The sequence below is a fragment of the Sciurus carolinensis genome, chromosome 3 (assembly GCF_902686445.1).
Source record: "Sciurus carolinensis chromosome 3, mSciCar1.2, whole genome shotgun sequence".
Lineage (NCBI taxonomy): Eukaryota > Metazoa > Chordata > Mammalia > Rodentia > Sciuridae > Sciurus > Sciurus carolinensis.
Window position 1 is genome coordinate 5,810,732 of NC_062215.1, and position 23,851 is coordinate 5,834,582.

General features: G+C 50.3%; 3 protein-coding genes across 14 annotated transcripts; 2 read left to right on the forward strand and 1 right to left on the reverse strand.

Moving 5' to 3' along the window:
* The first annotated feature begins 1,311 nt into the window (after positions 1-1,311).
* Slc25a19 (solute carrier family 25 member 19) lies at positions 1,312-15,359 on the forward strand. 5 transcript variants are annotated; one of them, XM_047547523.1, is made up of 8 exons: positions 1,333-1,408; positions 2,200-2,346; positions 5,809-5,978; positions 6,163-6,318; positions 8,922-9,092; positions 11,777-11,960; positions 12,777-12,907; positions 13,756-15,359. In XM_047547523.1, exons 3-8 carry the CDS (start codon positions 5,847-5,849, stop codon positions 13,936-13,938), a joined length of 957 nt encoding a protein of 318 aa, XP_047403479.1. In that variant the 5' UTR covers positions 1,333-1,408; positions 2,200-2,346; positions 5,809-5,846; the 3' UTR covers positions 13,939-15,359. The 5 variants fall into 5 exon arrangements, with proteins under 5 accessions (XP_047403478.1, XP_047403479.1, XP_047403477.1 ...); XM_047547521.1 differs by having other exon boundaries at positions 8,922-9,081; positions 11,757-11,960; XM_047547522.1 differs by lacking the exon at positions 2,200-2,346 and having other exon boundaries at positions 1,312-1,408; positions 8,922-9,081; positions 11,757-11,960.
* Positions 15,360-15,866: 507 nt separating this feature from the next.
* Positions 15,867-20,495, forward strand: Mif4gd (MIF4G domain containing). Of its 4 annotated transcripts, none has more exons than XM_047545764.1 (6): positions 15,867-15,955; positions 17,127-17,258; positions 18,391-18,500; positions 18,680-18,835; positions 18,942-19,034; positions 19,724-20,495. In XM_047545764.1, exons 2-6 carry the CDS (start codon positions 17,171-17,173, stop codon positions 19,949-19,951), a joined length of 675 nt encoding a protein of 224 aa, XP_047401720.1. In that variant the 5' UTR covers positions 15,867-15,955; positions 17,127-17,170; the 3' UTR covers positions 19,952-20,495. The 4 variants fall into 4 exon arrangements, with proteins under 4 accessions (XP_047401720.1, XP_047401718.1, XP_047401717.1 ...); XM_047545762.1 differs by lacking the exon at positions 15,867-15,955 and adding an exon at positions 16,129-16,259; XM_047545761.1 differs by lacking the exon at positions 15,867-15,955 and adding an exon at positions 16,345-16,624.
* On the reverse strand, positions 20,411-23,848 carry Mrps7 (mitochondrial ribosomal protein S7). 5 transcript variants are annotated; one of them, XM_047545755.1, is made up of 6 exons: positions 23,762-23,842; positions 23,513-23,647; positions 22,821-23,045; positions 22,646-22,709; positions 21,922-22,089; positions 20,411-21,012 (listed from the first exon to the last, which is right to left on the reverse strand). In XM_047545755.1, the coding sequence occupies exons 2-6, from the start codon at positions 23,593-23,595 to the stop codon at positions 20,791-20,793; spliced, it is 762 nt and encodes a 253-aa protein (XP_047401711.1). In that variant the 5' UTR covers positions 23,596-23,647; positions 23,762-23,842; the 3' UTR covers positions 20,411-20,790. The 5 variants fall into 5 exon arrangements, with proteins under 5 accessions (XP_047401711.1, XP_047401715.1, XP_047401713.1 ...); XM_047545759.1 differs by having other exon boundaries at positions 22,821-23,012; positions 23,561-23,647; positions 23,762-23,834; XM_047545757.1 differs by having other exon boundaries at positions 23,513-23,644; positions 23,762-23,816.
* Positions 23,849-23,851: the final 3 nt, after the last annotated feature.

Genomic DNA, 23,851 nt, shown 5'->3' on the forward strand with positions numbered 1-23,851 from the left:
GTGGTTCCCCAAGTCCAGTTCAGTTTACAATTAGTCTGTGGACAAAGTCTTTAATGATTTTTCTGTTGAATGGCCACTAGGGAAGTCTATTTTAAAATGTGAGCTTGGCCGAGAGTAGTAGCACATGCCTGGAATCCCAGCAACTAGGGAGGCTGAGGCAGGAAGATCACAAGTTTGAAGCCAACTAGGGCAACTTAGTGATACCCTCAACAATTTAGTGAGACCCTGTCTCAAAAAACAAAACAAAACAAACAAACAAACAAACAAAACCCAAATTGGGTATGCCTGTAATTCCAAGAACTCAGGAGGCTAAGTCAGGTGGATTGTAAGTTTAAAGCCAGCCTCAGCAATTTAGCAAGACCCTATCTCAAATTAAAAAAAAAAAAAAAAAAAAAAAAAAAGGGTCTGGGGATATGGTTCACTGGTAAAGCACCCCTGGGTTCAATTCCCAGTACCCAAGGGGGTAAAATAAACTTTTCAGCAAAAACAGTGTTTTATATGCTGCGACAATTAATATCTACATGCAGGGAGAAAAAAAGAACTTCAATCCATATCTCACACCAAACACAAAAATTAACTCAAATGGATCAGAATCCATGGTGTAAAATATAGAAGTAAATCTTTATGACCTTTTGCAAGGCAAAGATTTCTTAGGTATGATACCCAAAGTATGATCCACAGAAGAAAAAAACATCAATAAAACTGGACTACTTTAAAATAAAAAATGTCTTTTGCCTGGTACAGGGGAGCACACCTGTAATCTCTGTCAGATGGAGGCTGAGGCAGGAGGATCCAAAGTTCAAGGCCAGCCAGGACAATTTAGACCCTATCTCAAAAAAAAAGACATGCACACAAACTTTAGGAATAAAACCCCCATGTACACGTTCTGAGCTTAGGAACCCAACTATGGTCTCCCCCTCTCCGCCGAGGTTCTGCTAGGCTTTCCGCCATCTTTTCCAAGGTTAGACGATCTGGATTCTGATAGAAAGAGGGTTTTGAGGAAAGCGGGTCAAGTTCAGCGCGCCCTAACCTTCCCACCCAAACTTCACAGATCCCGGCCACCTCTAAAGTCGCAGTCTGGCTTCGTGACCCGCCTCCTTCCGGTGAGTCAGGATCCTGCGCGCGCACGCGCTGCGGGACTACATCTCCCAGGAGGCTCTGCGCCTGGCGGGCCCGGTACGAAGCCCTTGAGAGCGGAAGACTACATTACCCAGTGATACTTTGCGGGAGGCGCAGGCTGAGTCTCAAACGAACAACCATTGGTCCAGCCTCTGTCGGGCGCTGCGCGGTGATTGGCCTAGAGGCCCGTCAGTTTGTACCCAGCGCTTTAGAGTTTTGCTGTTACAGGCGTGAGCAGGACTGTAAAGCGGTGTGCTGGGAGCGGATCTTGGCAGCGCGTGCAGAGTAGGTGAGTGACCTCTACCACCGCCCTCCTCGCGGTCCTGACGGGGACCTACACACTCGCCGTCCGGGGCGGACCGCGGGGAGCACACACTAGTAGGTACTCACGCGGGGGTGGAGTCTGTACTCAAGGGCACACCTGACCCTAGAGGCGTCTTCAGGGACGCAGGCGGCAAAACTCCATACCCCTTCTACCCCGGCACCTTCGCACGCGGGATCCCACCTCGCGGCCGAGCTCTCTGACTTGGGGATTAAAGACATCTTGAGGCACACCTGGACACTTTGTACCCACGTGGGGACATCTGCAGAAGCCCCGCAGCTGAGCCCATGAGCGCCCGGGCACTCACCACGCTCACCTGTGTACTGGAATAATAGGGTCCTCTGTGGAAGAGAAGCAGGGTGGAGAAGGCAAACTGTCACACTAGCACCCTCCCCCCCCGCCGCTCATACCAGTCGCCGGTCTCCGGGTGCCAGCTTGTATCATGCATATTAATCATGTTTTCGTTATTGTTTTTTTGATACTGGGCATTTAACCCAGGTGCACTTTACCGCTGAGCTACATTCCCCAGGCCTTTTTATTTTTTGAGACAGGATCTCACTAAATTGCCCAGGCTGTCCTGGAATTTGCAATCCTCTTGCCTCAGCCTCCTGAGTTACTGGGATTACACGTATGCACCACCTCGCCCAGCTAGAGGTTTGCGTTATATTCAGCAATGCAGAGCTGCTTATTCATAAAAATCTCCACTCCACACATCCTAGCCTTCCCACCACCTTTCACTGTGCTTGTGAATCTTGCAGTTATAGTCTGAGCTTCCAGAGGAAAGAGCCTGATCTCCTTGGTGACTCCTGAGACTGAGCCAGAACACCTGCCACTTGGGCTTAACCCTGGTTCTCTTCAGGAATGCAGGAAACTGATACTGTTCGTGTGACCTGAGAAATCCCAGGGTAATACTGGGAGAGGTTTAGTCACTAGATCACTTGCCTCTCACAGGTGTCTGGGAGGGGGTCCAGGGTGGGTGAAAGGAGAAAAAAAAAAATCAATGATGGGTTGGGGGAGTGGATCATCATTGTATAGGCAGTGACTTTCCATTATTACAAGTATTCAAGAACGAGGTTAATTCTGAGGTCCATTCTCAAATCATTTCATATTTAGTTTTAGTTTAGTTTTGTTTTAATAACAAAACAATATAGAATCATATAGAGATGCACCTTCCCTCTGCCCTTCCCTTCCTCCAGGGCTAATTTACAAACTACCTGCCCTATGTGTGTGTTGTTATAGACTTTGTTTCTATACTTTATGTAACTCTAGGGAGCACATATAGATCTTGCTGTTTTTCTTTCATAAAAAGGCCTATTTCAGGCATACTGTCCTGAAACCTGTTTTGTTTTGATTTTGGTTCTGGGGATGCAGCCCAAGGCTCCAGGTGTGTTAGACAAGCATTTTACCACTGAACCACATACCTCCCCAGCTCCCTCCATCCCTTTTTGTGAACATTTGAGTTATATCCATGTTTGCAATAATGCATCATAAACATTTCACACACCATGAGAATATTTTCCCAGATCAGGGATTCTCAATCAGCAATTTTGGTGATGTCTGGAGCCTTTGTATTTTCACAATTGGAGTGTGATAGTAGAGGTCAGGGGCACTGCTAAATATCACAGGGCAACAACCAAGAAGTATGCATTCTAAAATGTTGATAATGCTGAAGTTGAGAAACCTTGTGCTAGAAAACAAATGGAGTTAGTTTTTTTTTGACTTTTGTAAAATTCTTTTTAGTTATGCATGATAGTAGAATATATTTTTTAAATATTTTTTTAGTTGTAAATGAACCTTTATTTCATCTATTTATATGTGGTGCTGAGAATCGAACCCAGTGCCTCACACCTGCTAGGTAAGTGCTCTGCCACTGAGCCACAACCCCAGCCCAGTAGAACGTATTTTGACATATCATACATACATGGAGTACAACTTCCCATTATTGTGGTTGTATATGATGTGAAGTTACAGTGGTCTCATATTCATATATGAACATAGAAAAGTTATATCCAATTCATTTTACTGTTTTTCCCATTCCCAATCCCTCTCCCTTCCCCTAGTTCCCTCTTGTTCAATTCAATGAACCTACACTCCTCCCTCCCCGCTACTTATTGTGAGTCAGCATCCACATAACAGAGAATATTTGGAGTTTGTTTTTTGGGGATTGGTTGCTTTCACTAAGCATGATAGTCTCTATTTCCATCAATTTACTGGCAAATACCATAATTTCATTCTTTATGGCTGAGTAATATTCCATTGTGTATATGTACCACAGATTTAGATTTTTTTCTTCCTTTTTCCTCAGTACTTTGAATCAAACTCAGGGCCTCACATGTGCCAGGCAAGTGTTTAATCCCTGAGCCACTCCTGACTCTGGAGTTAGATTTTTTTTTTTTTTTTTTTTTCCAGTGCTGGGGATTGAATCCAGGGCCTTGTGCTTGTTGTAAGGCAAGCGCTCTACCAACTGAGTTATATCCCCAGCATGGAGTTAGATTTTTTAAAATAAATGTATATATTTTGTTTTATTTATTTATTTAAAAATTTTCAGTACTGGGAATTGAACCTAGGGGTGCCTAACCACTGAGCCACATCCCCAGCCCCCACTGTTTTTTAATACCTTTATATTATTTATTTATTTTTATGTAGTGCTGAGGTTCGAACCCAGTACCTCACATGTGCTAGGCATTTGCTCTATCACTGAACCCCAACCCCAGCCCTTCCCAGCCCTTTTAATTTTTTATTTTGAGACAGGGACTTGCTCATTTGCTTTGGGCCTCGCTAACAGCTGACTTGGAACTTACCGTTCTCATGTCTTAGCGTCCTGAGTCACTGGGATTACAGGCATGCACCACCACACCTGGTTTGGTGAAATTCTTATAACAACGTGAAAATACGCTTATGACATTTTACATTCTATAAACCAGAATATATGGTGAAAACCCCAAGAAGGAATATATGAAGTGAAAAATATTAAGATGGTGGGTTCTTTTTCCTTTCTCTCTCTTTTTTTTTTTTTTGCGGTACTGGGGATCGAACTCAGGGCCTTGTGCTTTCGAGGCAAGCACTCTACCAGCTGAGCTATTTCCCCAGCCCTCCTTTCTCTCTTTTAAACGTTCTGTGAAGTTATTACTTCCATAATCTACAAGTTCTTTGGGTTTTGTTTTTTTCTCAAGCCATGCTAATCTCTATCGTTCCAATTTTAGTGTATATGCTGCTGAAGCAAGCAGTAGAAGTTCTTTGGTTTTTAATCATTTATTCATTGGCAGTTTTCTAAGCCTTTGCTCTGTGCCAGGTGTCGTGCTGGCCTTGGGATTCAGGTGCAGGTTGGTGGCTGGGTCCTGCCCGTGGGGAGCCTCCTTCCTATGGGCAGAGGGTGGAGAACACATGAGCAATTGCTGGGAAGCTGGAGGAAACAGCTCCCCTCCTGGAGATGCTCTGGCTGAGACCTGGTGGACAGAGGAGCCAGCCGAGGGAAGAGGAACATGGGGTGGGAGCGGGGCTGCGATTCCACACGGGGAGCTGTGCCAAGAGGTGAGGCTGGGAGTTAGGCGTACCTGCCTGCAGCGTTTTGTAGGAACGGTCAGAAGCACCGAAGCCTCCCTGGTTAGGTAGGGAATGGGAAAAATGGTCCAGCGTGAGACTGAGGGGGTTGGTAGGTCTGGCTCGGGTGGGGCTCGGGGCATTGTTTCACAGCATAAGCCTGCTCCACCGTGTCAGGGTGGTCTAAGGCGTGGGTAAAGAATGGGAAGCAGAGCTAGTGGTTTGGCTCAGTGGTAGAGCACTTTTCTAGTATATGTAACCCTGGGTTCAATCCCTAGTATTGAAAAAATTGCAAAAAAAAAGAAGAAGAAAAATGGGGACACGAAATGCTAAGGGGCTCAGGGGCCACTTGGCTCTTCTTTGGATAGTGGGGTGCTTGTAAGAATCCCAACCCCTGTTCTCTGACACCATATGACTGACAGCCTCCCTCAGTGGGCCCACACATTATCTTAGGCAGGGTTTACCATAAAATTGTCAGAGGTCTTTGGAAAACCACTTGATCTCTGGAAGTGAATGATTTCCTGTGAAGCCTGTTCATTCAGTCCCCAAATATGGAGCACTTACTATGACGGGCTCTGTTCCAGTGCTGGAAGGGCAGGGGTGAACAGATGAGATCCAGGCCATGTTTTCATGGGTTTGCATTCTACTAGGAGATGGGGACAAGAAATAAGTATACAGCATCAATATCTCATATAATAAGGCTACAAAGAAGAAGGCTGGTGTTGTTTTCAGTGGGTTGGGCGGGGAGGGCTGCTGAGGGAGGTGATGTTGGAGCAGAGACCTTAAGAAATTTCCCTTCATGTTTACTCCTTGTTTCTTGCATACAGCTGGATACTGATGGACGTTGGATGGGCCAGAAGCAGGGATGGTCGGCTATGACCCCAAAGAAGATGGTAGAATTAACTCCAAGTTTGAGGTGGCAGTGGCGGGGTCTGTGTCTGGACTTATCACTCGGGCGCTGATCAGCCCCTTGGATGTCATCAAGATCCGTTTCCAGGTACACTGTCCCCCTTTTGCCTTGTGATGGGCTGGAGGACAAGTTCAGTTTTTCTTGCAAAAGCAGTTACTGAAACAATCTCGTCAAGATGAAGTGATTTGTTGCCCTCAAATTTTTCTCAAACTTCCCCATCTCACCCTGCCCACTCCGCCACTCTCCTGACCTGTTCAATTTTCATCCCCAGCTTCAGGTTGAGCGCCTGTCTCGCAGTGACCCCAACGCAAAATACCATGGGATCCTACAGGCTGGGAGGCAGATTTTGCAGGAAGAGGGCCCAACAGCATTCTGGAAAGGACACATCCCGGCCCAACTTCTGTCCATTGGCTATGGAACTGTCCAAGTAGGTGGCAGGACCTAACCAGGCCCCTGGGGTCACGTTGCTTAGTTGAGGAGCAGAGGGTGAGGAGAGGCAGCTCCGTGCTGCTCACTTACTGATGAAGACAGCATCAGACTGAACCATACCTGGGCACTCCCTTCTCCACATCCCCCACGTCCATCCCAGTGACAGGTGTTGTACCTAGGAGACTGACACTCTGCCCCCAGACAGCTTTCAGAGGGTGATAGTAATGTGTGGGGGTCTCTCAACCACGTCCCATGTAGATGAGAAAAGGGTTAACTGCCAAGGATGATGTTGGCAGTTTTTCAATCTATTACACAAAAACTTATCTACCCAATAAACACACAAGAGCCAGTACTCTTTAAATGAGAGGGGGTGTGACAGCTCTGGCTCTGACAACATGGAGGAGCCAACACACCTTTATTTATAGTCATACAGGTGAAGGGGGCCAGGGCCAGGAGGAGCTGCTTCTGTGATGGACAGGATGGGGTGGAGTTAGGGGGCACCATTCTCTCAGGGGAACTAGACAGGGAACTGTCAGATTTTGCTAGATAAGAATGGCTTCCCACACTAATGCCCTTCGGTTTTCAAAATGGCATCATTGGGCTGGGGAGATAGCTCAGTTGGCAGAGTGCTTGCCTGGCAAGCACAAGGCCCTGGGTTCAATCCCCAGCACTGAAAAAAAAAAAAAAAAAAAAGGCATCATCATCCATGTGCTTCATTTGAACTCCACAGTGGCAGGGAGAGGAAGGTAGAGCAGGTGTGGTGTGGACCACAGCTTATGTGAGCTAGTGAGGCCCCATGGCCTGCCCATGGTGGGCTAGGACTAGAACCCAGGCTTCTTGACCTCTGCTCATTCCTTCCTTCAGCTGAGTGCCAGTGTGTGTGCTGGCATGCAGCATGCCCCCGCGTGGTGGTGGTGGTGGGCATGGCCTCTGTTCCGAGCATTCTACATACGCTGTCTCATGGCTGTCCTGGGAGACAGGTTCTGTTGGCACTCCTATTTTTCATATGAGAAGACTGAGACAGAGCTTCCATAATCATCCAACCCAAGTCACTAGTGAGAAAGTGGCAGAGGGGCTGGGATGAAGCTCAGTGGTAGTGCAGGACCTTATAGCATGTGTGAGGCCCTGGGTTCAATCCCTAACACACCAAAAAAATACAGTTTTGGGCATGGTGGCACATGCCCGTAATCCCAGTGGCTCAGGAGACTGAGGCAGGGGGATCACTAGTTCAAAGCCAGCTTCAGCTGTCTCTAAATAAAATACAAAATAGGGCTGGGGATGTGGCTCAGTGGTCAAGTGCCCCGAGTTCAATCCCTGGTACCGAAAACAAAACAAAACAAAAAAATAAGTGGCTGAACAGAATCCTGACCCAGGCAGCCAGTGCCAGCGTAATCCCTGCCTCCTCTTCGAATGACATCACAGCCATAGCTCGAGTCTGGTGCTTACTGGGTTGGCATGCCCCGCCATTCCATCTCCCCAGCTGGCACACAAGGAGACCTTGCAGTGTGCTGGATAAAGGCTGCAGCCTGGCGGCATAGGGAAGCTGAGTGGCTGGGGGAAGATCTGAGTGTCGGGGGTCGCCCCGTGGAGCACTCTCCCGTACAGTCTGCTGCTGAGGAGAGTGGTTCTCAAACTTTGCTGGCACCAGCTGTTAGGTGCTCCTCTGCCAAGAAGCACGTGATCGCCATCTTTCCCAGTTGTCAGAAAATTAAGTGAACAAGTGGTGTTTTCTTTTTCTTTCATTTTTTTTTTTTTAAATATATAAATTTTTTAGTTGTAGGTGGACACCTTTATTTTTATGTGGTGCTGAGGATGGAACCCAGGGCCTCACGTATGCTAGGCAAGTGCACTACCACTGAGGCAGAACCCCAGCCCACAAGTGGAGTTTTCTGATATAAAATTTTCTCCCTGTACTTTCTTGTGAGTGTGTGTGTGTGTGTGCGTTTGAGAGGGTGAGAGTTAGTTAGTTGCTGGGGATGGAGCCCCGGGCCTCACGTCTGGAAGGCAAGGCTGTAGTGCTGAGCTCCACCCCAGCCCGCTCCGTCTACGTTCTTAATTCTTTGGTGTTTGCCTCTGTTCAAATAAAAGTTGTAAATGGCTTCTGAGTGTTTTTCTTTTCTTTTTTTCGTGCACTGTGCTTAGAGATGGCAGGCATTTGAGTTTTATTTAAATAGGAAAGTATTTCTTTTTTTTTTTGTTTGCGGTACTGGGGATCGAACCCAGAGCCTCGTGCTTGCAAGGCAAGCACTCTACCAACTGAGCTATCTCCCCAGCCCTAGAAAAGTATTTCTTGGACTGGGGTTGTGGCTCAGTGATAAAGCACCTGCCTAGCATGTGTAAGGCACTGGGTTCGATTCTCAGCATCACGTAAAAATAAATGAATAAAATAAAGGTCTATCAACATCTAAAAACTTAAAAAAAAAAAAAAAAAAAAAAAAAAGGTATTTCTTGTGTCCAGTCACTGCTCAGGGAGAGTATCTCCTCAGCCTCTCCCCCTCCCTGTCCTGGCCCCACTGGGTGGCAGGCAGTGTCTTGGGAAGCAGTTGGTCTGTGCCCTCACTCATCCTTTGGGCCACCAGTGACTTTCACTCTCTCTTGCAGTTTTTGTCCTTTGAACTGCTGACGGAGCTGGTCCACAGAGCCAACCTGTACAATACCCGTGAATTCTCGGTGCACTTTGTGTGTGGCGGTCTGTCTGCCTGCGCAGCCACCCTCGCGGTGCACCCTGTGGATGTTCTGCGCACCCGCTTTGCAGCTCAGGGTGAGCCCAGGGTGAGTGAGTGGTCAGGGCCAGGCACAGGCAGCCTGGATAAGGAAGGTGATGCGGAAGTTGGGGGTTTTGTCCTTGGAGGAGGGCAAACTGGGGGAAACCTGGATTCTCAGAGCAGCAGCCAGTTTGTCAGGCCCGTAACTGGTCCGCACCATGCCAGTGCTCCATGTCCTCGCTTGAAGGAACTCCTGGCTTCCCTGGGCAGACAGAACCTTGGGGTGTGAAACAGAATAAATAAGTGCCCAGTAGTGGGTTGGATGAAGATAGGCATCTGGAAAAGTAAGACTTGAAAACTTCTGCCTCTGTTATGAGGGTGTCCTTGGTTTCCACAAAGAATGGGTTGGAGGAAATGGGATAGTTGAGTCAGACTCAAAGAAGGACTTACTGAGAGGGAATTAAGCCTGAAATAAACTCTAGCATAATGTCTGTTTCTTGGTCATATTTAAGAATAGCTCAGGCTGGGGAGATAGCTCAGCTGGTAGAGTGTTTGCCTCGCAAGCACAAGGCCCTGAGTTCGATCCCCAGTACCGCCAAACTGCCAAAAAAAAAAAAAGAATAGCTCTGTGTGTGTGTGTGTGTGGTTCTCAGCAAAGAATTTTCCAACTGTCTCCCTTCTGCTTCAGGGTACCACTGAGGGGTTGAAGGAAAGATAGCTAGTGATAGTGCCCAGTTTTCTCCTCTTACTGATTTTTTGTAAAAGTCCATGGTGCTGGGTGCTGTGGCACATACCTGTAATTCCAGTGACTCGGAAGGCTGAGGCAGGGGGATTGCAGTTTTGAGGTTAGCTTCAACTCAGCAAGACCCCATTTCAAAATAAAGACTAAAACGGGCTGGGGATGTAACACTTGGGTTCATTCCCCAGTACTCTACACACACACATAGTCTATGAGAAGGGAAAAGTGGAGAGAGTATTAAGAGAATAGCATATTACCTCTAAATAAAAATTTCAGGAGGCCGTTGTTTGGGATTAAGTTCCTGCTATGGGCCCCCATAGACCAGACTAAAAAAGTGGAGTCACTCACATTGAAGTTCCAAGTCATGAAGCTAAAATTAAGCATGCTATTGACCTTCCAAGAAATCAGGATTAGAACAGCAAACGTCAAACAGGCCAGCTTCGGTTGGCGGGGCAATGAAGTTCCTTCCCTCTTCCTAATTTTTTTATGAGAAAGTTAATGTAAAGTGACATGTTATTTTTCTGTTGTTCTGTCTCCCTGTCCCCACCTTACAAGGAAAGTTCTTTGAAATGACCCATCCATTTTGATTTTTGTTTCTGCTTTCTTCAGAAAATCAGAGTGGGAACTCCAGACAAGATCCTTGCAGTTGCTGGTGGGCTTCCCTTAGAGCCTGACACTTCCAGAGGTCCCCGGGTGGACTCCTTCAGCATGCCCACCACATTCCGGGAACCACTCAGTGAGGGGGCAGATCTTCCCTCAGCCCCCACTTTGAGCAAGATGCCATGCCGTACCTCAGCCCGGCTGAGTCAGAGCCCCTCAGGCCACTTCAGATATGTCTTTTTTTGGTGGGGGGAGTACCAGGGATTGAACCCAGAGGTGCTTAACCACTGAGCCACATCCCCAGCCCCCCAGCCCCTTTTTTTTTATTTTGAGACAGGGTCTTGCTAAGTTGCTGAGGCTGACTTTGAACCTGTGGTCCTCCTCCCTCAGCCTCCCGAGTTTACTCCCTTATTGGGATCACAGGTGTGAGCCACCACATCCAGCTAGAATGGACACACTTTACCAGTGGCAAAACTCTAAACAGCATAAAACGGTATTGGGGAAGTGTCCCTCTTCCCCTGCGCCCTAGAAACACTCCATGGCTCCCTTCTCCCCATGGAAGCAGTTGCTATTCTGGTTTTTGGGTATCCTTGGGCGGGGTGGCATAGTCTCTATGTACAGTTTGTTTCCCCACAAACTCTGCCCCTTGCTTGTATACCCTGCTGTGTTCATTTATCTGTTGGGGAGGTTATTCCACATCAGTCATGCGGATCTCCTCATCCTCCTCTTGTTTGGGTGTTGGGGATGGAACCCAGGGATGCTTTTCCCTTGATCCACATAGACAACCCCTTTTTAAAATTTTGAGACAGGGTCTTGCTAAGTTGCTTAAAACCCTGCTTAATTACTGAGGCTGGCTTCAAACTTGGGATCCTCATGCCTGAGCTTCCCAAGTCACGGGGATTATGGGCTTGTGCCATCGTGCCCAGCTCGTCATTGTTCTAACAGCTGCACTGTGTCCTCTAGGGCCAGTGGATCATCGTTTATGTGATCGTTACCCACAGATGAACACCACTTTTTGCTGTTCTGCAGTGTGCTGCGGTGTGGCTTTTTGGACTAGTGCTTTTGTGCACATGTGGATATAACAGTCATATAAATTTTTAGAAGGGGAATTGCTAGAAAACTCTGAGTTTTCCAAGTCCAGAGTTTTCCTGGACTTGGGCTGGGGATGTAGCTCAGTGATACAGTACTTGCCTAGCATGCATGAGGCCCTGAGTTCAATTCCTAGTACCCCGCTCCCCACACACACACTAAACCACCTTTCCTCCAGAGTGTTCCTGGACTGTCCTCTTGACAGGAAAAATTATGCTCCTGGGGGCATGATCTCTAGAATAAGGGAGAGAGGGATGATGGGCTGGGTTCTAGGGCGAAAACTAACTCGCTGAGCTTGCTCAGGTTGCATGTGTGCTGTTCAGGTCTACAAGACTCTGCAAGATGCTGTGGTGACCATGTATAGAACTGAGGGACCCTTGGTCTTCTACAAAGGCTTGACCCCCACCTTGATCGCCATCTTCCCATATGCTGGGCTGCAGTTCTCCTGTTACAACTCCTTGAAGCATGTCTATGAGTGGGTCATGCCGGCCAATAGAAAGCACAGCGGTGAGACGTTCCACAAATGAGTCCCCCCAGCCCTGCCCAGCCCATGCCATGAGTCTCTTTCCAAATCAAGAAGGAAAGAGTTTTCTTATCAGAAGCTAAGGTGCCCCTGGTTTTCTGTACCTGGCTTTATAGTGTAGCCAACAAAACAAGTAAGCCCAGCAGCTTAGAAATAAATTATTTTGTCTATCTCTTGCCATGCCCATCATTGGCATCAATGAGATTTATTTCCAGTGATTGGTCCTGGTTTTCTTTTTCTTTTTTTGTACCCAGCGGTGTTTTACAAACCTCCCCAGTCCTTTTTTATTTTTTTAATTTGGGGATTTAATTTGGGGTCTCACTAAGTTTCTGAAGGTCTCACTGAGTTGCTGAGGCTGACCTCAAACTTGTGATCCTCCTGCCTCAGCTTCCTGAGCTGCTGGGATTAATTTTGTTTTGAATCCAAGTTGCAAATTCACTTTTTTTGGTTGTTTTGTTGTTGTGGTGGTAGTGGTTGTTAGCTGGGAAGGGACATCCTGTTCTCTCTCCAGCCTGGAACCAAGTCCCATTGCCTAGCCTACTGTCCCTTATGGCCTCCAGTGGGAGACTGCTGCATAAAGGCTCACACCCTGCTGGCCTGCTGTCCAACCTGCAGTCTGATATCATTCTTACAGAGAGTGACTCTCTCTGGCTCTGGCTCCTACATTAAATTCCCTTTGGTATCCAAGGATGCTTGTGGGGCCTGGGCTTGTGTGGAGATTAGACCTGATGGCATTTAAGTTGTCCATCAGGATTGCACTTCTCCTCCTCCCTTCCCTCAGTCTCATTTCTCTGGCACAGAGAACATCAAAAACCTGCTTTGTGGCTGTGGGGCTGGAGTCATCAGCAAGACCCTCACGTATCCCCTGGACCTCTTCAAGAAACGGCTGCAGGTTGGAGGGTTTGAGCAGGCCCGAGCTGCCTTTGGACAGGTGAGCTGTCCCTGTACAAATAGCTCTGCCCCTAGCATTCACACGGAGGAGCCAGCATTCAGCTCCTGCCCACTGGGCAGCACTGTTCCTGATACCCCCAGCCTATAGTTCAATTTCTTTGCATAAATAAACACACATATACTTTTCAACAAACATGAGGTTATACACTGCATGTAAGGTTTTGTAACCTCCTGTTTCCATGAACAAACTTGTCCTGTGGAGACAGTTTGAATTTGGAATGGGAGAGGTGGTAAGAGCCCAGGACAGAGGACGACGGTCCTGCTCCTAACAGAGACTCTGTTCTGTTTTGGCCGTAGGTGGGAGATGGCTCATGGGAGGACCAGTGGGAACCAAGGCCAGAGAGGGAAGCCAGGCTTCAGAGCTTGGACCTGACTCTTCATGACGTGGAACTTTAGAAAGGGAGGGCTGTCCTGCCTTGGGCACACAGGTCTAGCAGCAGTGTGTGGTGTCAACTAGAGACAAGGAGGTCAGGCTGGAGGGGTGGCACTGGTTAGGCTAGGAGCTAGCAAGGGCCAGATTTAGATCTGTAGCCCCAGGAGAAGCAGGTGGGATGGGGTGGAGGATCTGAGACACCTCTCAGGAGAGGGTCCAGAGTTGCCACAGTCAGCCGGTGCCTCCTCGGCAGGAAGCAGCTCTGTCCAGCTCTGGCTTCAGGCACTTCCTGTGAAGTCACCTGAGCCTACCTGGACGGGAAGAATGAAAGCAGCTTACTTGCTGTATTCACTTTCCTTCCTTCATTGCACAAGCATCTGTGGGAGCTGTGATGTCCTAGGTGCATCTCTTTTGCTCGTTTCATCCCTGCTCAACCCCAACCTTCCTCTCCCCAGGTGCGGAGATACAGGGGCCTCCTGGATTGCACCAAGCAGGTGCTGCAAGAGGAAGGTGCCCAGGGCTTCTTCAAGGGCCTGTCCCCCAGTCTGCTGAAGGCTGCCCTCTCCACGGGCTTTGTGTTCTTTTGGTATGAGCTTGTCTGTAACTTCTTCCACTGCCTGAAAAGGACAGACAGCTAGCTTTGGGGCAGGAAGAGACTGAGGTCTTTACTGGAGATCACCTTCTGAAAGAAGCAAAGCCTGATCTCGTGTGGCACCGAAGACTCTTCTCTGGCGTGTGCTCCAGGTCAGCCTTCTCAAGCACGAACAGTCACTGGGAGCAGGGTGGCAGCCCTGACCCACCAGATGGGACACCATCAGAAGGGCCAGGACTTTCTCCATGACAGGATGTAGGCGTGGAGCTGTGGGACAAGCGACCCCAGTGAGAAGGAGCTCCCACTTGTTCTTCTCAGTGCAGCTCAGATACAAGGGAATCAGATGCCACCTTCCACCTCGCAGTTGCATCCACTGCATCTAGACAGGAACTCCTGCTTCTGGGAGGGGCTGCAGTTTCAGTGCAGAGGGCCAGGAGTGGGCTGTTCGCTGGAGTTTGGTCCCCACCCTTGGGCTGTTTTCCCCAACAACTTATTTAATAGACATTAAAGCAAAAAAGCACATTCCTTCCCTTGCTCACCGAGGATGAGGGAAGGGACCCTGACTTCCTCAAATTCCACTTTCTTAGTTGCAACTGCTCCTAATAAACCTAGGGATGAAGTCCCAGCTGAGTCAGTCATTTTTGAACCCCCGGACCTAGACTTCACGTCTGTGAAGGCACCAGCACCAGGCCCTGCTTTCCCAGCACAGCACTGGCTTCCAGGGAAGAAGTGCCAGTGATGCTGCAGGAGGTGGAGGGGATGTGCTGATGCAGGAACTGGTAAAGGTGCAACTGGTAAAGGTAGCCCCGCCTACCTTGGATGGCTCCCCTTTCACTCCCGGGTCAGCCTTGCTGGGGTGAGGAGCTTACGCTAGGCCTGCTCAGTGTGTTCCTTCTCAGCTCAGCACAGCACTGTGTGCGTCCTCTGGAACCCCAGAAAGGTCATGGCCTCACAGCTGCCCAGTGATGCAGAGGGGGAAGGAACCTGGGCAGACAATCTGGTGAGGGCACAGTGGCACTCTGGAGTTACCAGAGCCCAGGTGTCCACAGAGATGTGTCTAGATGCAGAGGAAGAACTTCAGTTACAGGATATGAGAGAAGAAAAGACAACTGCCGCCCTTTCGTCCTGCCAGCTGTGCTGTGGGCTTCGGCTCTCAGGAGGGAGGAGCAGCACCTTCCTTCACCTTGGCCTCACTTTGGACTCAGGCTATGATGCTCCAGCCCCTGCACCAACTTGGAGACACACCTGCTGGGAGTGGTCCCAGTGTGAGGGTGCTGGGGCCCCCACTGGTCCCTTGGGATTCCTGGGTTCCTTCTCACCGTCCTGCTCCTCTCCTTGGACCTGGCTCTTTGTGGTCTGTCAGACCCTCTGCTGATGCTGAAGGTCCAGGCTACAGATCCCTCCCAGGCAGCTGCATCATGTGTCATTGTATTTTTAATGAGATTCCACTGGAGTAAAGTGGAATTATGCTCATCTCTCCTGCTCACTGGTTTCTTTTGCTGCCGCTGAGAATTCTCCATTTCCAAAGAGCTTTGGCAGCTCTTTAACAGAATAACAGAAGGGATCTTTGGCCACATGGAGCCACCATCAACACTCTTGTCTGCTGAGTGGGTGGGTGGGTGGGTGGGGGAGGCAATGACGACGAAGCTCACCCAGCCCTGGCCAAGAAAGGTCAAGGGCACTGCAAATGGGCAGCATGTTGCCAATTGGGACCCTTCTCTTCGACTGTCCTTGTGCTGGTGCCTTGATTTGAAACTTATTTTGCCGGCGTCGTTGGAGCAGGAGAGGGAGTTGATGGGGTTTGACCCAGTCCTTACACCCGTCCTCTATCTCTACCTTGGTGGGTGGGAAAGGGGACAGACACTGCATGGCCCTGGAAGATGCTGCTCGGCAGCCCGCGGCCCCGGGACCAAGCCACGCCCTCCACGGGCTCCTCCCACCGCACAGCCTGGCGGAGTCTCTCCGACCCAGTTCTCCCGAGTCCCACGAGGGTCCGAAGGACAAGGTTGGGGTGGGGGATGCCACCACCCAAGACCGACGACTTCGTGCGGACGGAGGAGCGGGTCAGGCCAAGCGCGCACAAGCGCTGCGATCCCGAACGGGGCCGGAGCGCGGCGGGGAGGAGGGGCGGGGCAGGGGGAGCTCTCCTGGCGCGATGGTGGCAGTTTGGCAGGCGTCCCGCTCGGCCCCACGCGGGGAAGCGGCCGGCGCGGGAGCGTGGTGCGGGGGCCGGCAGGGGGCGCTGGCGAGCCGCCCCGCGTCGCGCCGGGAGATGAGCTCAGCGGCGGCCGCGCAGCGCTTGGGACGGGAGCGCGCTCCGTGGCCGCCGGAGTCCTCGGGCACGCGGGCGCGGTGCCGGCCCGGCAGGTGGGTCCCCAGGTCGAGTCGCCTCTCGCGCGGGCGGGACACCACAGGGCGGGCTCCGCCGCTCGCCCTGCGTAGCGGGAAAAGGCGCTCCGGGTTGGGGGAGGCTGGCGACGTCTGGAGACCCCTAAGGTCCCTTCTCTGGCCAGAGGGGAGGCACTGAGTCCAGAGAGGGGATGCCTCATTCCGCTCCCGGTTTATGAGAAAGGATCGGAATGCGCACGGACATAGGAGTCCCGATGGGGGACTGGGTAGGGCCAGGTTTCTGCCACTCGGGAGGCCAGTTTAACCAGTCGGTTCCGGGCGGAAGCTGGTCGGGACAGTGGGAGCTCGGGCTCCAAGTGGCAGGGGCGGCCGACACCTGCGGGGTGAGTTTTGAGGTTTGAGGACGACTCTGGCGAAAGCTGAGGGAGAAGGTTGGGAGAGAGCTCGGACCCCGCTGCCCTAGAGCCGTCCGCAGCTCTGAGCTCTCATTCTGGTCACTCGCTCGCAAGGTCGGTTTATATGGGCAAGTCTAGCATTCACTTACCCACACCCCCAGCTCACGAACGCTTCCCCCTAATCTTCCTTACTATCGACCGAGAACAACCAGCCTCCTGCTGGCACTGGCGGGTACGTGCGTTCACCCTTCATCTCTCCTCTTGGGTAATCCCAGAAGCCTAGGGTTTCCCAAACTGAGCAGCAGGTGCCTGGCTGGTGCCCAGTCTCCGCCAGAAGCAGGCTTGGTGGGCTCTCAGCCAACCACTGAATGCCATGGACCACTCAGTTGCACCTGTCCCAAGCACTGGCTGACCCGCCCTGGGCCGGAAGGACCAGGAACCCTGGGCCCTGTGCTCCGCACCTGAGTCCTCTCCCTTTGCCTCTTCTTAGGTGCTGTCATTAATCCCAGGCCATTCAAGAGCTACTGGGGCTGAATGGTCATGGGGGAGACCAGTAGAGAGGAGTATAAAATCCAATCTTTTGATGCAGAGACCCAGCAGCTGCTGAAGACAGCACTCAAAGGTGAGCAGGAGATTCCACCTGAGCTGGGGCGGGAGCTGCAGAGAAGGGGCTGAGCCCTAGGGCCAGGGAATGTCCATCCCTCTCCCTTCACTCTCTGAGGAGTCACAATCTAACTCTCGACCTGGAAGATAAGCGACATTAAAGCTAATATTTGGGAAAATGATTCAGAGTCCTCTCTCAGACTGTAAAGCTTTATTTATTTATTTATTTTGAAGTACCAATGAAAGAGGAGAGCAGTTCCTGCCTTTTAATCATTTGTATTTGATTTGCTGGGTTCTGCATTGCTGCAGCCAGCTCTTTTGGTATATGGGGCTGCCTGACTTGGATTAGAGGATAGAAAACATTGCTTGGCAGAGGAGATACATAATCACTGTGTCCAGAAACTTTCCTTCTATAGCCTTCAAGACAGAAGTGTGACCCAACTTACAATTAACTGTACCCATCACATGGCCAGGCAAAGCCTGTGGAAAGGCCCTGCATACCCACTTGTCAGGGGCTGTGTGTGAATCCTAAGAATTCTCTCCTTTTTTTTTTTTGCAGCTGATTAACCCAAGGGTGTTTTACCACTGAAGTTCATCCCCAGCCCTTTCCTTAGATTTTAAGACAGGTGCTAAGTTGCCCAGGCTGGCCTCAAACTTATGATCCTTCTGCCTTATCTCCGAGTAGTTGGGATTACAGGTGTGCACCACTGTTGCACCTGGCTAAAAGAAAACTTTCTTCTGTGAAATTGCTGTAGACAGCTTAGTGTTCAGTATTCCTTTCTCAATCTAGTACCAGGAAAAAATGTGTCCCAAGAAGTTTTTGCTTTGATAGGTCTCTGCCAGCCACATAACTCTCCCAGTTTTCTCTTTTTGGGCAATCGGGTCTTACGGCTAGAGCTGCTCCTATGAGTGGCTACTTACCCCCCTCTGTAGGTGTTCTCCTTTGTGGTGCTAGGGATCAAAGCTGAGGCCTTCTGCATGCTAGGCAAGTTCTGTATGGCAGAGCTTCCCCTCAGCCTCTCCATCATCTCTCTAAATTTTATCATACAATGTCAATGCCCTACTGTAAACATCTCAAATCCCTCTTGGGAGCAGATGGAGGCAAATGTGATCAGCAGGCAGCTCTAGACTCCCCTCCTATCTTTACCTAGATCCAGGCGCTGTGGACTTGGAGAAAGTGGCCAATGTGATTGTGGACCATTCTCTGCAGGACTGTGTGTTCAGCAAGGAAGCAGGACGCATGTGCTACGCCATCATTCAGGTTGGGGGGTTGGCAGAGGAAAGGGAGCCACTTTGAGGAAGGCTCCTCAGTAGTGGGAAGAGGCTGCCAGCAGGACAGAGATACAAAGAGCATTAGCTCAAGGGCAGAGAGAGCTGTAGGATAGGTGGGGTGACCGCAGCACTGCCCCTGCCCCTCACCACCCTCTCCCTGGCTCACAGGCAGAGAGTAAACAAGCAGGCCAAAGTGTCTTCCGCCGTGGACTCCTCAACCGGCTGCAGCAGGAGTACCAAGCCCGGGAGCAGCTGAGGGCACGCTCCCTGCAGGGCTGGGTCTGCTTTGTCACCTTTATCTGCAACATCTTTGACTACCTGAGGGTGAGGCCCCAGCCACCCTGTGAGGCAGAGATGACCTGCTCCCAAGTTTGAATTGCTCCCCATGGTCACTAATGCTGCCACTCTGTCACCTCCTCTCCCTCCACAGGTGAACAACATGCCCATGATGGCCCTGGTGAACCCCGTCTATGATTGCCTCTTCCGGTTGGCCCAGCCCGACAGTCTGAGCAGGGAGGAGGAGGTGGGTAGCCTTGGCAGGGAAGGCTTGAAGGGCATCACTTCTGGGCAGGAGCCTGGTGGGGGCAATTAAGGCCTGGTTTAGTTACATGACAAGCTGCTGGGTCTGGAATTTATCCAGAACAGACAGCAGCCAAAACTGACTGGCTCAGCAGCTTCTCCCCAGTAGGAAAGCCAAGCTATGATAGGAATGGTGACAGCCACAGCTAGCTGAGGGTACAGATGGCCTAGAAACAAAAGCAGGTCAGGCAGTCGGGGGAAGCAAGAGAAGTGGAGTTAAGCAGCAGTTTGGAGAACAGGTGAGCTACCTGGCCAGATGTTCTAGGAAAGGCTCTGAACTTGCTTCCTTTTTGGGGGGAACCAGGGATTGAACCCAGTGGCACCCACTGAGCCACATCACCAGCTCTATTTTGTGTTTTTAGAGTCAGGGTCTCATGAGTTGCTTAGTGCCTTGCTGCTGCTGAGGCTGGCTTGGTCCTCCTGTCTCCGCCTCCTGAGCCACTGGGATCACAGGTGTGCGCCTGGCCATCTGTTTCCTTTTATGTAACTTGTGGGCAATATGCTGGGAGGTGTGAAGATGAAGAACTAGAATGAGGGACCAGGCATGGGGGCTTGACAGTCAGCAAGCAATGCCACTCCAGTACAAGACAGGCCCTGCCCAGGCTCACTAGGGATTTCCTGCTACCTCTGCAGGTGGACTGCTTGGTGCTGCAGCTGCACCGGGTTGGGGAGCAGCTGGAGAAGATGAATGGACAGCGCATGGATGAGCTCTTTGTCCTGATCCGGGATGGCTTCCTGCTCCCAACAGGCCTCAGCTCCCTGGCCCAGCTGCTGCTGCTAGAGATCATTGAGTTCCGGGCAGCTGGCTGGAAGACCACGCCGGCTGCCCACAAGTATTACTACAGTGAAGTTTCTGACTAGGTTTGGCTCCGTGCTTGCTCACTGCAGCACCGGCCTTTACTCCACCCTCCTCCCAAGATGGTAAGATAGCTGCCTCTTCCAAAGGCTTTCCCTTTGTAGACTTCCACATCTCCCTGCTTATGCCATGGTCCTCCCATTCCCTTCCCCCACGCAGAGGTTGGGGGGACACCAAATGGATCTGCTCTCCCTGCTCAAGACTGACTCCCTTTCCCCACAGCTCAACCAGCTTCTCTCCTATCATCTTCCACCTGGGTCAGTCACAGAAGGGTGACTCCTAATTATTGTACCCTACGATAACTGGCGCAACAGTACCTTTGTGCTCAGTTTCCCCATCTGTAAAATGGGTAATCACAGACATCAGTAGGATGCTTTGGGATGTTGAGGAGCACAGAGCACAACTCACTGCAGAAACTGCTTTTTATACATTGTTGTATAAAAACCACTGTGGAAACAAGCCTATATCCTCCAATCAGTTTTAATGAATGGTAGTTCTTATATAATGTGTTACACTAGTTAAGATTAAAGATTTTCTAATAGTTTCTGACGCAAAAATTGCTTCCTTTCATAGCATCTAAAGGCCTGCTCCAAGATGAAAGAAGAGAAGACTAGGGCCTGAGTTTCTTGGAGAAAATCCCTAAGTTGACATGTTCCCTCTTTACAAAGAGATGGGGCAGGGAGAGCCAGTTCTAGTCCCCAAAAGAGATGATCAGTAGGCAACGAAAGTCCTGCTTCATAAAGGAACTACATCCTTAACCATAGCTACTCTTCAACAGAACAGTGGCTCATGAGGTTTTTTGTGGCAGAGGCCCTGGGCTCCACTGGGAACCTTTCCTCTCCCTCTACCACCAACGGTAGTGGGCCAGGGCTCGGTTCGCCTCGGCCATCTTGTGCATGTCGTGTTTCCTCTTGATCACGGGGCCCTGGTTGTGAAAGGCTTGCAGCAGCTCATGTGACAGCTTCTCTGGCATCAACGTCCGCCGGTGCTTATTCTTTCGGCATTCAGTGATCATCCACTTCATGGCTAGGAAGCGGCGACGTCGGTCAGCTAGGGGCACAGGGACCTGTGTGAGGAGACAGGACACAGGTGAGCTGGTCCAAGGGCTTGCCATGGCTGGGGACTCCTGCCTCTCAAAGCCCTAAGGAATGGCTCTGTGTTTTCTCTAGACTAGCACAGTAAGGTTCCTTTGAGCTTCCCTCATCTTTGGATGACTGCAGGGTAGCAGACATGAGGGGCTCAGCCAACCTCACCAAATATTGGCCTTTCCCCCTCCTAAACGGAAGCTCTTTGCCAAGTTGATACAAGCACCAATGGGAAAGTGCCCTGTTTGCTGGGTAATGTAGCCACGTCAGACCAAGAGTAGGTACTGTGTACAGAATCATTTGCCAAGCTCTATGTGCCAGAGAGTAAAGGTGCAAAGAGAAACTTCCTTATGGAGTTTATACTGAAAAAGGCTAAGACAAGAAATCCTTCAAATACCAACTGAAGATTACTAAATCCTATGCTCAAGATGCCTAGTTCAGTCCAACTAACAGTGATGAACCATTAGTTATGAATCATGCACTATGTTAGATACTGGTGTATAACTCTGCAATATAAATATAGTCCCTCACCAAGAGAAATATACGATTTAGGACATATAGAATGCCGGAAAGGAGGCAGGAGGGATGGGCTCCCAGAAGATGTTATTTAGCTACTTTTCTCTTCCTTTTCCATCTTCTACTTACAGAAGTAAAGCAAGTAGGTTCTGATGGTCTCCAGTCTAGAGAGCTATCAATCTTGGCCCAACTTTGGGCCCTCCCCCCATCATTTTTTTTTTTTTTTTTTGCTGGGGTGGGGGGTGTTACTGGGTATGGAACCCAGGGTCTCATGAATGCTAATAAACAAGCACTCTTCCACTGAGCTATAGTCCCAGCCCTTCACCCCCACTGTTTCCCAAGTGGGCTGCCCTGCTTTTTGCCAGACGACTCACCTGGTAGAAATGGCCACCCCTGAGGATGGGTACCAGCCCAATTACAGGCTCACAGTTTTTCAGTGCCTGGTGGAAGATGGTATAGGGATTGCGTTCAATGGTAGCCTGTTCCTCTCCAGAAGCAGCATGGTACTTCTCAAACTGCTTCCTTTTCACATATTCCAAAGTCTGCAAAAGGAGTGGAAGAGGTTGCCCCAGGCTTCCTCCAGAGTTGGCCCAGCTCAGCTAGTACCTTGCCCCTTACTCCATCACTCAGTTTTATGTCAGTGCAGCTCCTCCCTCATCATATCCAACACAAAGTTCTTAAGTGCCTCCTTCTTTTGCTAGACTAGAACAGAAAGTGGGCTGAGATTTGTGATGTGGCAGGGAATGGCAGTTGTTGACTCCTGCAGGACTTCCTCGAAGCCCCAACCCACATACATTACAGGGGAGTTAATTTTAACAAAAGGCATATGAATCCATTCTTTATTGTTTTTGAGTACCAGCGATTGAACCCAGGAGTGCTTAATCAGTGAGGCACATCTCCACCCCCCACCACTTTTTAAAATGTTTTATTTTGAGATACGGTCTCACTAAGTTGCTTCGGGTCTCCAACCCTCCTCCTGATTCACTGGGGTTAAACGCATGTGACACCATACCTGGCCCATTCTTCAATTTTTAAACTAAAAGAACCAAGCACAATACAAAACTTGAGGAGAAAAATAACAGAGGAGGAACTATTTACCTGGTTCATGAGAGACCTGGCCAGTACTTTGTTTCCTCCTTTCATCATCATGTTGGTGAATTTACTTCAAGGAGAAAAGCAACAAGTTTAGTTTTCTAAGGCTGTATCATGGAATCCTTGCTGGAGGCCCTCCCTGGGATAGGCCCAGTCTGTGGAACAAGAGTTTCTATCTAACCTGATCACCGGGTCTGCAAACACAGAGCTTGTTTTCGTCGCTGGGGCAGCTTTGATGAGCTGAGTTTTCTTGAGCTCCTGGTCGTATTTCTCCTCCTCGGTGAGCTCAGCCACAGGCTTGCGGTAATGTTCCTTGTCAATTAGGGGATCCCTGAATTCAGGACCATAGCGGCTCCACCTCACCTGGATTTGCCTGGGAGCGGAAAGCAGTGGAGGCAGGCACAAGCTGACTCCACAAGTGAATAAGCTTGACTTAACAATAGGCATGTGTGCCAACCCGCCAACGAGGCTGAGCAGCACGGAAGCCGCAAGCTATACCTGAAAGTAATAATTTTGGCTCTTGTCCCAGAAGGTAGGAGGACCTCCCCCAAACAGATCAGGAAAGCTATCAAATGCTAACAGTACAAACAGGCTCCCACCAATTCATCTCTCCCCGCAGCTCAGCTCTAAACTCTTTGAAAAGGGCTGCACTTCCATCTCCGCGTTACAACCTTCCATAGCCCGACCTCTCAGGCAAGGGGCAGTCACTAAGTCTTCAGATTGGCCCAAGGTTACGCAGCAGGTTAAGAGGCTTGATCTTGGAGCAGCGCTCTCTCCAGAGCCCAGCCTGGTCTGCCCGTGGTTCCCTTCTTTCCCCGCAGGTTCCTTCGTGAAGACCCAAGCGGTGCTCCCAGCTGCCCGCAGCCCTCTTACCCTAGAAGCGGACAGACAGCACGCAGCACGCCCGGCGCCCAGCCCGACCTGCCTCGCAGAGCCTTCAGTGCGGGGGCAGCCATCTTGCCCGGCTACGAGGACCTCACGAGGACTGTCCTCGGCGCGCCTGAGCTACTGACGGAAGAAGGGAAAAAGACGCCAGAGGGTCCTAAAACTGCATTTCATCCCACTGATCTGCGCACAAGAGTCTTTCACCCCAAGGGCCAAAAAGAAGAACCAAAGACATACTCGTGGTCCCAATACTCGTCGCAGTCTGGCGCGACCCTCAGTAACAGCGCTCCCTCCTCTCAGGCCCCCATGCAGGCCCCGCCCCGGTTC